Source organism: Musca vetustissima, unplaced genomic scaffold, assembly GCF_032173495.1.
Source record: "Musca vetustissima isolate MV318-11 ecotype Yass unplaced genomic scaffold, APGP_CSIRO_Mvet_v1 utg22990, whole genome shotgun sequence".
Taxonomy (NCBI): domain Eukaryota; kingdom Metazoa; phylum Arthropoda; class Insecta; order Diptera; family Muscidae; genus Musca; species Musca vetustissima.
In genome coordinates, this window is record NW_026883958.1 from 304,099 (window position 1) to 321,407 (window position 17,309).

The window sequence follows — 17,309 nt, forward strand, 5'->3', positions numbered from 1 at the left end:
ATGCTGATTTGCGTGTCGTTAATGCAGTTCGTGTTCGTTGTTTTAAATAACTTTAAAATGTTAATATTATTATTTGTTGTTTTGTTTCGCCTTATTATTCCAGATCAATTGCTGATTACGTCTGACCATCATCGTTACCGTCCGCCCTGGCAGTTGTGCGTGTTTTTCGCAAATTTTGATTTAGTTTGCATGGACGACTGTATTTCAACACTGTAGCTGCAACAATTTATGTTTTAATTTTTTGTTGTTGATGTTGTTAGTATAATTTATGAAACAACATAAGAAGTAGAGAAAAAAACAACATCAAATATGGAAAAGGAAAATGGCCAGCATCAATTGGAGGCATCAACATATGATCCGTAAGTATTGAAAAAAATGAAAACAAAATAGATGAAATAAATTATAAAATAGAAATAAATTAAATAAAAATTTGAAACATTAAGGGTACCTCACATTGGGCGCCATCACAAAGATAATAATCACAAAAATGCATTTACATATTTGAACATTTTTAGTTAAATGCTACAAAAAGCTCGGTTATATCACGTTGGGCGCCATTGCATACAAATTCTAAAGTGTTATGCTCAGCATGAAATTCCAATATTTCCTTCCATTAATTGAAAATTGTAAAGGAAATACTTACGAGACGTTAGTAACTTTTCAGTGCGGTATTATGTTGTTCGCTAACTATTCACTGGCGCCCAACGCAAATCAAATGTATATCGCTCATTTGCTGCAAGAGAGATATAACTCAAAAAAACGTGAAAACTTAAAACACATTTTCTGCAAAATCGCTTTTTTTTTGAGTGCGATATGTTGGTTTTAAAAGAAAATTTCAAATGCTTCCTCAGATTAAGATACACAATAAATGGAAATTGTATTCACATCGTTAATTCAGATATAGAAATAACTAGGTAGGGACCTAATTAGACAGATTGAAAAAAGTCAATATGCCTTAATGTTGGGCGCCATTTTCCACGAAAAATAATCAGTTCTAAGAAAAAAATCTATTTTTATAAACGTTTTCAGCGTTGGGCGCCATAGCCTATGCGAACATAACAAATAAGAAAATATTTCTTGCCCCAAACGCTACAAAAAATCTGAATCAGTTCACACGTTCGGCGTCATCTTAAACGTAATCCTAGAAATCAATAGCGATGGACCTCATAAAATTAGACAAATTGAAAATAGTCAATCTGTATTTATATTGGGCGCCATTTTCTACGAAAAATAATTTAATCTAAGAAAAAATCTGGTTTCTAAATGATGGCGTCGGGCGCCATTGCCTATGTGGTCATATCAGTTCGAATTGTAACTAAATTCCAGATTTTTTATTAAGTCGGGCGCCACTCAACCTTAAAGTTAGGAGATAAAAATATTTATCCATAGTGGACGCCACAAAAAATTGAAGATTCCATAAGATATAAATATTGCTAAGTGAAAATATACTACAAATTGGATCGGAAACAGTTCCTACCGTTGAGCGACATCATTCAGGCTACACCTGCTTAAATTTCACGTTGGGCGCCATTGTGGTAATAACAAAAGAATAGAGTTTAAAAATAATAAAAAAACAGTATAATGTTTTTGAAGGTATATGAGTGGACCGTACTGAAAACTTATTCGATTTATGGTGCCCCGTATTGGGCGCTCATTTAAAGGAGCCTACGGAGACTACTTTCTTCTAGCATTTACAATTTATTAATGCCATTCTGAAAATACTTCTTTATATGGCTTTAAGGAACCTATAAAGACTCCTTTATAGGTGTCTATAAAGAATCCTTTATAGGTGCCTATAAAGGAGTCTTTATAGGTGCCTATAAAGGAGTCTTTATAGGTGCCTATAAAGGAGTCTTTATAGGTGCCTATAAAGGAGTCTTTATAGGTGCCTATAAAGACTCCTTTATAGGTGCCTATAAAGACTCCTTTATAGGTGCCTATAAAGACTCCTTTATAGGTGCCTATAAAGACTCCTTTATAGGTGCCTATAAAGACTCCTTTATAGGTGCCTATAAAGACTCCTTTATAGGTGCCTATAAAGACTCCTTTATAGGTGCCTATAAAGACTCCTTTATAGGTGCCTATAAAGACTCCTTTATTGGTGCCTATAAAGACTCCTTTATAGGTGCCTATAAAGACTCCTTTATAGGTGCCTATAAAGACTCCTTTATAGGTGCCTATTGAGACTCCTTTATAGTTGTACATATGGACTTATTTATATGAGCTAAATACTATTTTATGGGAGAATAAAAATACTCCTTTATAGGAGCCTATAAATACTTAATTTTAGGAGGCTATGAAGACTCCTTCCTAGGCTACTTAATGGAAACCTATAATGACTTATTAATAGATGCATATAAGGACTTGTTTATATGAGCATTAGACTATTTTATGGAAGCCAAAAAAACGCACTTTATGGGAGCCTATAAAGACTCCTATATAGTAACCTAAAAGTACTCCTCTGAAGACTCCTTAGAGGACCCTGAGAAGACTTCCTTATATGAACTATAATAAATCCTTCATATGAGCCTATAAAGACTCCTATATAGGAGCCTATAGGTGCTTTTTAGGTGCTTATAAAGGTTCTCACATAGGAACTTATAAAACTCCTTTGTAATAATCACCATGATCATTCATGATTATGCTGGTACAGTTTAAAAACGTAACGGAAGTTCCAAAGTCACACATGTTGATAAATAGCCTACTTTTATTGATGGAATTTTCTCTGAAGTGTCCATTTGATTAGTCCATTTTTTGCATTTGCATCCCTACTCTAAATTTACGGCATTGTTAATTTGCCTGCCCCCAGATTAGCTTAAGTGACATTAATTTGTTGAACCGGCACATGCCACCAATAATAATGACAATGACCACGAAAATTGCCTACATTTACCGGCTCGTGTTCTATTAATCAAAAAAAAAAAAATGTAGATGCACACACGCACTTTTTTTTTGCTCAAACGCCTACGTAAATTGGTGTTTGTGTTTTTGAATTCTAAAGACAAAAAAATCTCGTTTTTTTTTCTTTAAATTAGGTAATTGAATGTCAGTCAGTCATTAACTTGCTAAGAAGATAAGTGATGTTTTGATGATGAGTTATCACAAATTTCTAGGTATGGGAGCATGTAGGCTGGTGGAGGGGTATGCGGGTGTCGAGATCATAAATGTGTGCTAATGCTGATAAACTTTCTGTAGATCTCTTATCAGAGATTGCCTTCAATGAAGGTAATATTTTATATATTTTTTGTTTTTTTTTTTTTTTTTTTTTTTTTTTTGGGAAACGGAAAAGTTTTTTTTCTTCATTTTTGCAAGGTAATAATGGAAAAAATGAGAAAAAAACAAGTGACTTAACCCCAAAAAACAAAACTTTTTGTGTAATGATAATATGCGATGGTAAACAAAAAGTGCAAATTTTGATAAAAAAATGTCCCTTCCTAATTGTATTTATCTCATCCACGGCAATGTGAATAACAAAATAAAATGATTTTGAGTGTTTTTTATTTTATTTATTTTTTTTTTTTACAATTTGTTTCCTAGTTCTTAATTGTTTAAATAGGTGAATAATAGAAAAAAATGACTGTGTGTGTGTTTTCTATGGGGGTTTCTTTGTTGTTAGTTTCACTTAAGACAAGAGGCTTGGCCCCAAATACATTGGAAACCGGATTGACGTGTAATTTTTTTGTTTGTAAGTGAATGCAAAAGAATTTTGAAAAACGTAAACACTTGCATAAGAATGGAAATGTCAAATGTTACAAATTCATAGAATATATTCTTGATTTAGAAGCCCGGGTAAAGGTATTTTATCTAAAGTAGAAAATTTATCGAACGAATACAAATGCAATTGCTTTTGGTGAAAAATATCTCCGAAGGGGATTTCAGATTCAATAGGACCCATGGATGCTAACTGAAAGGTCTTGTAGTTATAAATTATCTACTTGGGATCATATAAAAGCTCCTTTGTAGAGATCTATAAATACAGATGTATGGAAGCCTTTTAAGAAGACACGATAAAAGTTTAATATCGTAATAAGATTCTGTTATACATGTTGGCCGCCATAATGACTGTGTAATATAATTATACCCTACACAACTATGTTGTCAGGGTATTATAGCTTTGTACAGCACCAAGAGTTTGTAACGCCGTGAAATATTGGTCCTAGACCCACCTTTAAGTATACCGATCGTCATATCCTGACTAGCTGAGTCGATGTAGAAATGTATATCCGTCCGTCTGTCCATTATAATTTGTAAACACGGCCACAGTTATGGACCAATTTTCACGAAATTTTGCAGGTAGGATGGGTTCTGCCCAATCAACACCCCTATTGTTTTTGGTAATGATCGGTTAATATTTAGGGGATGAAATGGACTAAATGCTTCATTTTTTCGGATTTTCTGGTCGCTCTAGAAGCCGCAATTATGGTCCGAAGATTGCTAAATTTTACACGGAGAAGAGGATCGGGCCAAAGAATAAGCATGCCAGTTTTGATAAAGATCGGTCAATATTTAGTGGGTCAAATGGACCCTGACTTTTGTGTGAGAAATGACAAAATTTGTATTCTATGGCGTATATTTTTATTCCTGAAGGTCATAGACCCGAGAAGTTGAAAGTATATCCAAGAGGATTGGTTGACCTTTAAATTGATACTAATTATATTGTCGTATGTACTCGGATGTGGGAGTTACACTAAATATTTACAGGTGCAAACGTACTCAGACATTATTTAGTAACCAATTACCACACGAGAGGGCGGAAATATAGAGCAGATCGCTTTGATTTTTTCCATGAGGATCCTGGTATGGTCAAGGGCAACGCCTATAAGTTTCGATGATGATCAGATTATAATTATGGGATGGAGTGGACCGAATACTTATATTTTTGTGTTTTTTCAAGTCGACGCTAATAATAGGCAGAACATCACAACATAACTCATGGTGAAGGGAATCTGAACAATTAATTAGAAGGATTGTATTGAATATGAATAGTAATATTCGGAAAATATGTCAGTGTAAGGAAGAGGTGCAAATATCACGAAATATTGCCAAGGCTCGGAATAAACATCCGCAGAAAGTTAGAGTTCCGTTCTAGTTGTGTAGGATATCGTATGGTCGGCCCCGTCCGACTATACTGCTCCGCTCACAGGTTAAAAAATAAACATAGACATAGCTGAGTTCTTTGGAATATCACAGAGAAGAAGATCAGATTACATTTTTCATGTGACAAATAAGATAAAAACTGGTTAATTTTATATTGTCCCACGTTGGGCGCCATTATGTATTCTCTTTACTAAAATGTCGTTTTAGAAGGCCTATGACTGACATAAGAGTGGATTTTTAAAGAATTTTTCTAAAAGTTTGTGACTGACATAAGCGTGGTTTTTTTAAAGAATTTTTCCAAAAGTTCTGTGACTGATATAGGCGTAGATTTTTTACAGAAGTTTTCGAAAGGTGTGTGAATGACATAAGCGTGAATTTTTGAAAGATTTTTTCTAAAGGGGTATGGCTTACATAAGTGTCGTTTTTTTATAGAAATTTTTAGAAGGTCTGTAAATCAATTATAAATATAGAAAAGCCATCCTGTAGAGATTCTTTTATAGGTAACTATAAAGACACATAGGAGACATTATAGACCCACAAGGAAGAAATCTATAAATACTGATGTATGGACGCATATGATGAAACCTTTGTAAGAATTTAAAAATATTTATTTTAAGGCTTATAAAGAAATAAGCTTATAAAGGACCAAATAAAAACTCATATACACTAGTATATATAAAGATTCCTTTAAAGAAGTCTGCAAATGCCAAATATAACCTGTTCAAAAATATATTTGTTTTTAAATATTCACATCTGCTTTAAGAAAATTCTCAATATGATCTTCAAATATGTTTTTACAAAATCCACACTTTTGCTGAATTTTGAAAAAAAAAACGAATAAAAAACTGTATGTCGATGTTACCGGCAGATACATATCCTTAGTCAATGGTCTGCGGATTATACGAAATTACATTTAGGGGTTATTATTTTTTTATTGGGAGGTACCAAAGAGATAAAGGTTTGGTAAAATATTAGAGTAAAGTTTGGATAGAATCGGGCATTCAAGTAGGGGTAGACGACGGGCACCATATAAAACTACCAAGCTTCCCATAACCTTAAACAAATTTTCGACTATTTTGAAATAAAAAAATTAAATAAAAAAAATGTTTATTGTACAACTTCAACCTTAATTAATAAAATTCCTCACCCTTCTGTCATTATATTTCTACGGATTATCCCTCAAATAAATGTCAATGAAAAATTCCCCCAAAAAATATATTACATTTGTTTATTGCACAAATATTGTCACCTGACAATTTAAACAATAAGTCCCCAACAACAACAACACAAACAACCCATCACACAAAATGAAAACAATATAATAAAACAATAACATTAATGAGTTCGCTGTGTGACGGAAAATAATTCGAGTTATTCGTTTTGATCTGTTAATAACGGAAAGTGTCTAGGGAAACTTTTCACCAAACGAATATCTAAGGGAATATTTTGACTGTTATCAACAAAAAAAAATAGTTAGGAATTTTTTATAAAAAAAAAATTGTTTTTTTTAGGGCTTTACATTGTCAGATAAGTGTCGAAATTAAAATGATCTCAAGACTGAAACACATGGATGATATTTAAAAAACACAATGATATTCGGTTACACATCAACATTGCGATTCGTGACTTTTTAATATATTTTTTATTAATATTATTGGCTTTACATTTTATATGATTGTTTGTCATCTGTCAAAATCGCATATAACAAATAATCAATAGATTTAACATGAAGATTTTTCAAAAACTTTAAAACTCATCCGTAGTGTCTGCATTTGAAAACCTTATATATGGTTATATGATCAATCTCATTTATAAACGAAATTCCCACAAGTGCCCACCCATTTGTCGGTGTTCACATTTTTTTATTTTCGTTATTTTTTATAATTATTAAATAATTCCATGTCTTTTTGCATCAGCAACATAATCAAATATTCGTTTTTTGTTTGTTTGTTTGGTTTGTGGGTGATCGCTTGAGGGTGTAGAAGGAGGGAATTCCCCTGTCAGCTGTTGACTATCAGTTAAATCTCAAACTCGTTAACTGTAATAACTGAAAATACAAGTTTTGTATTTCTTTATTGTTGTTTTTGTTGTTGTCTCCACAAACCAGCTGCAAAGAAACTGCTGTTTCTTTGATTAATGAACACCGGCAAAACCATACAAATTTTGTGTTTCTGGTGGTATAAGAAACAGTGCGAAAATAATTTCCATACACTCAAAACAAATGATAGTGGTCATAGAGAGATTGAAAAAAATCGCGATCAATTAAAAAAAAAAAACATAAAAACCATCCAAGAATTATTTTTTTTAAAATAAAAGTATTATTTTACAAATTCAGCTCTACCAAAGCTTCAAGCCCAGGAGTTGTTATACCCTTTACCACACTGTCTTTGTGCATATGTTTGTAACAGGCAAAAGGAAACGAGATAGACCCATGGTTCCTTTTGAGAAGATGCATAGAATCACTTTCTGAGTCGATTTATGCATGTCCGTCTGTCCGACCGTCCGTCCGTCCGTCTGTCGATGTTAAATTGTAAACAAAGTGCAGGTCGCATTTATTATCCGAATTGGTTGAAATTTGGCACAACTCATTTATTTGGGCTAGGGGAAAATCCTATTGAAATTGGGAAAATCGGTTCAGATTTAGATATAGCTCCCATATATATTTTCGTCCGATTTTAGCAAATGGTGCACCAAAGAGTCAAATTTAGGCCGATTGGCATAAAATTTTACAAAAGGTACTGATACTAGGATAGCCTAACTTGTGCCAAGTTTTATTTAAATCGGTTCAGATTTTGATATAGCTCCCATATATATATATATATTTTCGTCCGATTTTTTGCAAATGGAGCACCAAAGAGTCACATTTAGTCCGATTGATAGCCTAAAGTGTTGCAAGTTTTATTGAATACGGTTTGGATTTAGATATAGGTCCCATATATATGTTCGTCCGATTTTTAGCAGATGTGTACTAAAGAATTAAAGATTGCACTAAATACTGAACTGATGATTGTGAATGAACTGGAGATTATATCTGCCACAGCGCTCTGTGTTGTAGCATCATATATCGTTTGATTTAAATCGATTTACATAATTTTCTAAACGAATCTAAATCTGCCCTAATTACATGTACTTCGGCATAGCATACCGAGAACATGTGTGTGGATTGATGTACCAAAGAAGAATCCATTGTACCAAATTTCACCAAATTCGGTTGAAAAGCACGCTCAAGAATCCCCTTTGATACCCATTGTATTTTATAGGATTGGAAGTGATTATTCCGATGAATTATATACCGAACAAACAAATTTAATATAAATTTACAAATGTACCACGTTATTAATCGTTCGGTTAAGTCGGTTCACATATAGACAAATATCATATATTCAAAGTAGTCCACTATCATGTCAATGGTCCTTCAAAAATGCGCGGTCTGTTAGGATGCATCTCTTGAATATAGCCAAAGTGATAAAGGGTATCTTATAGTCGGCCCCGTCCGACTTTACTACTTTCCTTACTGGTTTAAATAGAAACTCTGGCAAAGTTAGGAAAAAAATCTTTTAAAACTTCCACCACTTACAAGGCTTGAAAAAATATGTTTCAAAAATCCGCGGTTTGGCAGGTCTTGGAAAAATATTCTTTAAAAAATCAAGGCAAGTCTTGGAAAAATATTTTTTAAAAAATTAAAAAAAAAATCAAGTCGATCTTGGAATATATATTCTTTAAACCAGTGAGCGGAGCAGTATAGTCGGACGGGGCTAACCATATGATACCCTACACAACTTCCACGAAAGTCTAAATTTCTGCGGTGTAGTTCTGAACTTGGGCAATATTTCGGGATATTTGCTCCTTCAACAAATATTACTAATATTCTGTACAGCCCTTCTAATTACTTGTCCAAATTCCCTTCGCCGTGAGTTGTGTTGTGATGTTCGGCTTTCAATTGTAGCCCATAGATCGACCCGAAAAAAAAACACGAAAAATTATTTTTCACACAAAAGTATGGGTCCATTTGACCCGCTAAATATTGAACGATCTTTATCAAACCAGGGATGCTTGTACTTTGGCCCGATCCCCTTCTCCATGTAAAAATTCGCGATGTTTGGGCGATAATTGTGGCCTCTGGAGTGACCAGAAAATCAGACAAAAATAAAGTTTTTGGTCCATTTTATCCCCTAATTGGCAAGAACCCATCCTACATGCCAAATAGTTGTGTAGGGTATAATAAACCAAATGAGATCCATCAAAAATAAATGTTATTTAATATATATCGACAGGCAATATTGGTAATGAACTTAAGCAAGTTTATATACATACATGTGTATGTATGAACGTTTAAAATACAGCCGTGGCACGTGAGTGAATTTTTACGTCAATTTTCTCTTTGTTAAATTTGGAAATACATTTTAAAGTCGATTCATTGTAGCGTGTGGTGTTGAATGTTACAATTTATTATTCCAAACGCCGAAAAATACAAAATATGGTTTTTGCTTTTTTGGTTGTTCCATATTCTCAGTTCAATTTGAAGTTATTTGTATTAATAATGTAAAAAATTTTTTTTTTTTTTTGATAAATCTCAGCTTATGATTCCGAGAGACTTTGAAAAAAAAAGATATTAAACAATCCATAATGATTGCTCTTAAGAAAATTCATCTTCTGTTTCTTTCGGCCCTTGAAAATATATTATAAAATCACGATACGTGTCTTGAAATAATTTTTAATATAAAATTTATATTAAAAAATCATCGCTTCTGCATTTATTTGTCCAATCTTGTTCTTCTGTTGGCTCTTGAATAAATACATTTCTTAATTTAAGTATTTTTATTTTATTACGAACAAAATTTGTTTGAGTGTATTATCATCACACCAAACGACACGTGTGTTCAAACATTCATTAGTATGGTGGCACAACAGCTGACGAACATTCGAACAACGTTTGTTTGTGGTCACACTCCACATCCCCAACACCACCACCACAACAGCAAACATTGAACGAACGACGTATTTCCTCCATGCAAGCAACCAAACACCATCATCGGTTTGGTTTTACTCGTTCGTATTGTGAAAGCGAAAGTGAATGACTAACGAACGAACGGCAGACTGACTATGAGCTTGACTATCCAAGAGTTGGTTATGGTTTGATTTGGTTAGGTCGCAAACACATTGGGGTAGGTTAGTTCGTTCCGGCGAATGTAAATTGAAGAGTTAGCCATCAAAAATTAATAAAAATTAACATATCTTTTGAATATTTACATTTAATTTTTAATACAAAATGAATTTAATTTTGATATGAATAAGGGAGGGAAAAAATAAAAATTAATAGAAAGATAAGATGGATGATAAAAAAAAACATTTCAAATTAATTATAACATAAATGTGCAATTACTTATATAGGGGAATGGATCAATCATTTGGTATTGCATCATATTTTATTTCGAGTTGAAACTGGAACTTACCAGACAAAGCGTAGTTTTTTTATAAAAACATTTTTCTAAGACAAAGCGTAGTTTTTTTATAAAAATATTTTTTAAGACTTTATTTTTTAATTTATCCAATGCCAACATTTTCTAACGAATGTTTTTCCAAGCCATAGAAGAGTAGATTTCTTTCAAGGATATCTTGTCCAAGGCTTAAACAAGCCTGATTTTTTTCTAGAGAATACACAAGAAAAAAAATCCATTTAAGGGAACCCCACCCATTCTCGATTTTAATTTTTGAAGATTTTCAATGGGCTGGTAAATCAATACCAATGCTTGTTAAGTTTTGTAACTTTGCACATATATAATTGAAGATTTAAAAAAGAAGAGAAATAATTTACAAAAAAATTTTGTTATTGTTTTGTTGTTGTTTTTTGTAATTAAAGAAAAGTCCTTATTTTTGATGGCGGGCATGATAACTCCTCACTGGAACATCGGAATCCGAAAATTCCAACGGTGTTAGAAAGAGTACATGTGTGGCTCTCGTATGAACTAGGATTATAGACTTCGCTCTAAAATTAACAAAATGGTGGACCTTTGACAAAATATTTTTGGAAAATCGCCGATTTTTTACCAAAAACCAAGTTAAAAAATAAGGAAGATCTTCACCGATTGGCTTTATCCTAGTTCATACGAGAGATATACACTCCCAGAGAAACGTTGCAAAATTTGGAACCGATTGGATTATTAGTTTTTAAGTTATCGTGCCCGCCATTCGCAAAAAAATGTTTAGAGAAAAACTCGTTTAAAGTTTGAGAAGCCCTTTAGCCGTCACTTGATGTTGACACAATAAATCGGATATATCTTCAAGAGTTCTTGAGATTTTCACTTGAAATTTTGTAGGGACATTCTTTAATTAGTGTAGATTTGACCCCGAGAATGGTGGGGTCCCCTTAATGGTGTAATTTTTATAGAACATTTTTGTAATGCTCATTTCCAACGGTACTCTCTAATATTCATTTTTTTTTACTCGGATTGGCTACAATTTCCTAAGTTTTGGCCAGTTCATTCAACCTAATTGACTCTGATTTGATATTTTTAGTTCTCATTGGGTAGCAAATTTTATTATCAATCAATCAAACAATATCGCTCCACGTTTTGCTATAGGCCCTACATAACGTTATCGCCGATTTTCGGTATCTTGGGGTTTTCAAACACGTTTTCCAAACGAGGTGGCTCCTTTTTATACCCTCCACCATAGTATGGAGGGTATATTAATTTTGTTTTCCGTTTGTAACTCATCGAAATAATCATTTCTGAAAATTATAAATATAAATCCATTTTTTCGGTAGCCCACGTATATTAGGGTACCCACAAAATTTCGGTATTTTGGGGTTTTTAAGCGCGTTTTCAGCCGAATTCGCTGAAATTTGGTATATTGGGTTCTTATTGGGTACCAAATATCCCCACTAAAAATTATAAATATAAGTCAATTTTTTTCTGGTAGCCCCCTATATAAATGTACCCCCCCAAATTTCGGTATTTTGAGGTTCTTGAGTGCGTTTTTCAACCCAATTTGCTGAAATTTGGTATATTGGGTTCTTATTGGGTACCAAATATTCCCACTAAAAATTATAAATATAAGTCCATTTTTTTCTGGTAGCCCCCTATATAAAGGTACCCCCCAAATTTAGGTATTTTGAGGTTCTTGAGCGCGTTTTTCAACCGAAAACTAAAAAACTATAACGTAAGGATCGATAATGAACTATATGTGAACTGTAGCCCGCATTTAGGCCTAGCCGTAGCCCCTGTGTGGGAAGTACCAGAAGGCATGGACCGATATTCCCCAAATTCGGATTTGAACTAAGTTTGGAAGAAATAATAAGATGGAATAAATTAAAATTTTCTGAAACGGATTTGGTCCAAAGAAACATGGGGTCTAGAACAAATACACACTAATTAGCCATAAGGCTGAGGGTATAATTTTCTATTAAAAATTTATGGTTTACATTATGTTTTACATAATCGGTTTATGGTTTTCATTATGGTTTACATAATTTCATGTACCTGCCAGTATATCTATGGTGGAGGGTATTCAAAGTTCGGCTCGGTCGAACTTAACACTTTTTCACTAGTTTATTTTTTGAGTAGGCATTGAGTAGCAAATCCTTCTACCAAAAATTACATATATCTGTCGATCTTTCGGTGTAACCTCACAAGAAAAGATCAACCCCTTTATAAGTATTTTCATGGTCCATATTTTAACATTTCGAAGTGGAAATAATTTGGCATTTCAGGACCTTAGTGGGCACATAACTGCTTCAAGCATTATTTGTAATTCAAGTCCAAAATTGTCACGAGTCATTTTCGAATGGTTCAAGGTCCTAGTCCAATTCTTTCAAACTGAGTGCATATAGTTGGTATTCCGTTTTCTCCTGGCAGCAATTTTCCATGGCATAGCGCCCATATAAAAGTCAGAGAACATTCTCAACATAAGTCCATGTTTCTACACAGCCACCATAGAAAGGTCACGTGTTCATTTTCGGGTTATTTAAGGTCTTAACCCAATTTTTCAACCTGAGTTTCAGTTGTGTGGCACTTCGTTTTCTCCTAGTAGCAATTTCCCATGAAATTTAGATTTTCGTGGAAGTTGTGTAGGGTATCATATGGTCGGCACGTCCGACTATACTGCTCCGCTCACTCGTTTTTTGAGTTGTCATTGAGTAGCAAATCTTTATACCAAAAATTACATATATCTGTCGATCTTTCGGCGTAACCTCAAAATTAATGATCAACTTTTTTATAAGTATTTTCATGGTTCTAGTCGCATATTCCAACCGAAGTGACTATATTTTAACATTTCGAAGTGGAAATAGTTTGGCATTTCATGACCTTAGGGGGCACTCAACTGCTTCAAACATCATGTTTAATTCAAGTCCAAAATTGTACATAGCCCCCCATGGTCACGGGGCATTTTCGGATGGTTCAAGATCCTAGTCTAATTTTTCAAAGTGAGTGTCCATAGTTTGGTATTCCGTTTTCTCTTGGCAGCCATTTACCATGGCATAGCGCCCATATAAAGATCCCGCGTTCATTTTCGGGTTATTTAAGGTTCTAGCTCAATTTTTCAACCTGAGTGTCTGTTGTATGGCATTTCGTTCTTCTCTAGTAGCAATTTCCCATGGCCTAACGCCCGACAGATTTTAGGTATTTCGAAAGTCCACTTCATGGTGAAGCGTATAAAAAATTCTGGCCGACCGAACTTATTGGAGATTTTACTTGTTTATGTATCAAACCAATCGAACATTTAACAAAAATATATTTTTTCATGTCTCTATTCAAAAAAGTATTATTTAAGTCATAAGAAATCTTTTTTAAGCCTAATTTTATGGTCATTTAGCTCATAGTGGTGCAACTTCCACTAGAAAGTGTTAGACACAAATTTGATTTAACTCCAAAGGATGATGGTTGTGGTGTTGAAGACCCTAATTAATGGCTTGCGAATGGGTAATTTGACCTTGTTATTAACAATAGGAAAAATACTCGAGTAAAACAAACCCAAAACAAGGCAAATAAGAAACAAACAATATACATTTCGTAAAAAAAATTTACAGCTGACAAAGAAAATTGAAAGTGTGTGTGTTTTTTTTTTTTTGTTTTCACAAACATTTGTTTGTAAAGTTCAGTAGCTTAGTTTTTTTTTTTTGCATGATGAAATAACTTTCAGCTAATTAAATTTCCTCTTTCTTTTCTCTCTCCCATCTCTTGTAGTGCCAACATGGTCGAAGATGAGCCGCTAACATGGAGATTTTGGCGCAAACGTCGTTACATTGTGGTCTTGTTGGCCTTCTTCGGTTTCTTCAATGTCTATTCGATGCGTGTCAATTTGAGTGTGGCCATTGTGGCGATGACAGAAAATCGCACCGTAATCGACGAGAATGGCAATGAATCATGGGAACAAGATTTCCCCTGGGATTCGAAACAGAAGGGTCTGATTTTGAGTTCATTCTTCTACGGTTATATTTTGACACAATTCTTGGGTGGATTTATCGGAGCAAAGATTGGTGGTAATTTGGTGAGTTTGATAAATTCTTTAAATTGATAATTTTCAAAAAAAAAAAAAAAAAAAAAAAATTTTAAGTACTTAAAAAATCGATTAAATCCAAACAATATAGGATTAAAAATTTTAATTGTACTACTTATTTCGTGTTTAGGTCTTTGGTATTGGCATTGGAGCCACGGCGATATTGACACTCTTCACACCTTTGGCAGCCAACCATAGTTTGGAAACCTTGTTGGTTGTGCGCATTATCGAAGGTATTTTTGAAGTAAGTCAAAAAATATTTCTCATCCTCTTAATAAATATATAATAAAAAATTATCAAAATTTCCCATCATAGGGTGTCACATTCCCCTGTATTCACGCCGTATGGTCACGCTGGTCGCCACCCCTCGAAAGATCTCGTATGGCTTCCATTGCCTTTGCGGGTAATTATGCTGGTACCGTCATAGCTATGCCTTCATCGGGTCTCCTCGCATCGGCATATGGTTGGGAAAGTGTTTTCTATGTCTTCGGTGCCATCGGTTGTCTCTGGCTTATTCTATGGTTGTTGATTGTACGCTCTGGACCCGATAAGGATCGTTTCTGTTCGCCCAATGAACGTGACTATATTATGAAGTCAATCGGTGTTGTCGGTCAGCGTAACATCAAACATCCATGGAAGGCGATATTCACATCACTGCCATTTTATGCTATAATAGCATCACATTTCTCGGAAAATTGGGGTTTCTATACCTTACTGACTCAATTGCCATCGTTCTTGAAGGGTGAGTAGTTTTAAATTTGATTGAAATTTGTATTTAATTAATTCTTATTTTTTGTTTGTAGATTCCCTCAACTTTGATTTGGACAAAACTGGTTTCCTATCTGCCGTACCGTATCTTGCCATGGGTATCCTATTGGGTGTATCGGGTTATTTGGCCGATTGGCTGCAAGTCAAGGGCATTTGGACAACCACCCAAGTCAGACGTAACTTCAATTGTGGTGCCTTCTTGGCCCAAACAGTTTTCATGGTGCTCACAGCCTATTTGTTGGATCCCACCTGGTCGGTAGTTTGTATTACCATTGCTGTGGGCCTGGGTGCATTTGCCTGGTCTGGATTTGCGTAAGTATTTTTCATAATTTCAATTGATAATTTACTGCCAGTTACTTCTAGATAGGGCTCGAAAAATAGCTAAAAAACCAGTGAGAGGGGCAGTATAGTCGGACGGGGCCGACCATACGATACCATACACAACTACCACGGAACTCTAAATTTCTGGGGATTTTTTTGTTCCGATCCTGAGCAATATTTTGTGATAGTTGCACCCTCTTGCCCGATTAGAGGTGAACAGCACCTCTTCCTTACACTGACCTATTTTCGGAATATTTTCGGAATATTACTAATATTCAGTACAATCCTTCTATTTAATGGTCCAGATTCCCTTCACCGTGGTTTATTTGGTGATGTTCGGCTTATAATTGTGCCTATAGATCAACATGAAAAAAAAAAACAAAAAAATGGTTTTAGGTCCGCTTATTATTATCTAATCATCACTGAAAGTTAAATACGTCGTCATTGACCATAACTGGAACCTCCTGGAAAATTTCAAAGCGATCAGCGCTATTTCCGCCCTCTAGTGTGGTAATGGGTTGCCAAATAATACCTGAATACGCAAGCACCCGTAAATATTTAAGTGTAACTCCCACAACCGAGTACTCACGACAATATAATTGGTATCAAGTTAAAGGTCAACCACTACTCTTGGATACACCATACACTTCTCTGTGCTTCAGGAGTAGAAATATACTCCATAGACTACAAAATTTGTGATTTTCCACACAAAAGAAAGGGTCCATTTAACCCGCTAAATACTGACCGATCTCTATCAAAACAGGCATGCTTATTATTTGGCCCGATCCCCTTCCCCATGTAAAAATTTGGAGCGACCAGAAAATCAGACAAAAATAAAGTTTTTGTTCAATTTTATCCCCTAAATATTAACCGATCTTTACCGAGCTTTAACAATAGGGGTCTTCATTGTCCAGAACCCATCCTACATGCAAAATTTCATGAAGATTGGTCCATAAATGTGGCCTGTATCGTGTTTACAAATTATAATGGACAGACGGACGGACACAAATGTTTAAAAAATCGACTCAGCTAAACATATTTGAAAATATAGCTTTATGTTTTTCTTTCAGTGTCAACCACTTGGATATTGCACCACAACATGCCAGTGTCCTGATGGGTATCGGTAACACCTTTGCCACCATACCCGGTATTGTCAGTCCAATGTTGACCGGTTATTTGGTTGTGAATCAAACCAGCGAGGAATGGAAGACAGTCTTCTTTATTTCTGCCGGTATTTATCTAATTGGCTGTGTTATCTATTGGATGTGGGCATCGGGTGAATTACAAGAATGGGCCAAGACCGATGAACAAAAGGCACTGGAAATGACACACAAAGCCGCCAATGGCAACAATAATGCCTACGTCAATGAGGCATTGGATGTCAAGGAAGAGACGAAGTGAAGATGATGATGAACACCAGTCGAATCGTCAATAGCAACAACATCTGTACGTCTCGATATGTACAGCACACACCCGCATTCCTCATGAATTCTGCTGTGAAAGCTAATGGGCCGGGCAGTGTTATTATTATTTTTAATTTTTTTATTATAATTATTTTATTATTCGCTTGAGCTGTTTTATTTTGTAAATATTTATTTAATCACATTCCCATATTTTTTATGCGT

At 34.5% G+C, this 17,309-nt stretch overlaps 1 protein-coding gene across 1 annotated transcript; it reads left to right on the plus strand.

Annotated features, from left to right (window-relative positions):
* The first annotated feature begins 311 nt into the window (after positions 1-311).
* Positions 312-17,085, plus strand: LOC133330950 (sialin). The gene is made up of 6 exons (XM_061539348.1): positions 312-359; positions 14,283-14,586; positions 14,726-14,839; positions 14,911-15,337; positions 15,399-15,675; positions 16,755-17,085. The coding sequence occupies exons 2-6, from the start codon at positions 14,290-14,292 to the stop codon at positions 17,083-17,085; spliced, it is 1,446 nt and encodes a 481-aa protein (XP_061395332.1). The 5' UTR covers positions 312-359; positions 14,283-14,289.
* The last annotated feature ends 224 nt before the right edge of the window (positions 17,086-17,309 follow it).

Coding starts and splice junctions, on each gene's coding strand:
- LOC133330950 (XM_061539348.1), top strand. CDS start 14,290: ATGGTCGAAGATGAGCCGCTAACATGGAGATTTTGGCGCAAACGTCGT. Junction 14,840..14,910: donor TTATCGAAGGTATTTTTGAA/GTAAGTCAAAAA, acceptor TTCCCATCATAG/GGTGTCACATTCCCCTGTAT. Junction 15,676..16,754: donor TTTGCCTGGTCTGGATTTGC/GTAAGTATTTTT, acceptor TTTTTCTTTCAG/TGTCAACCACTTGGATATTG.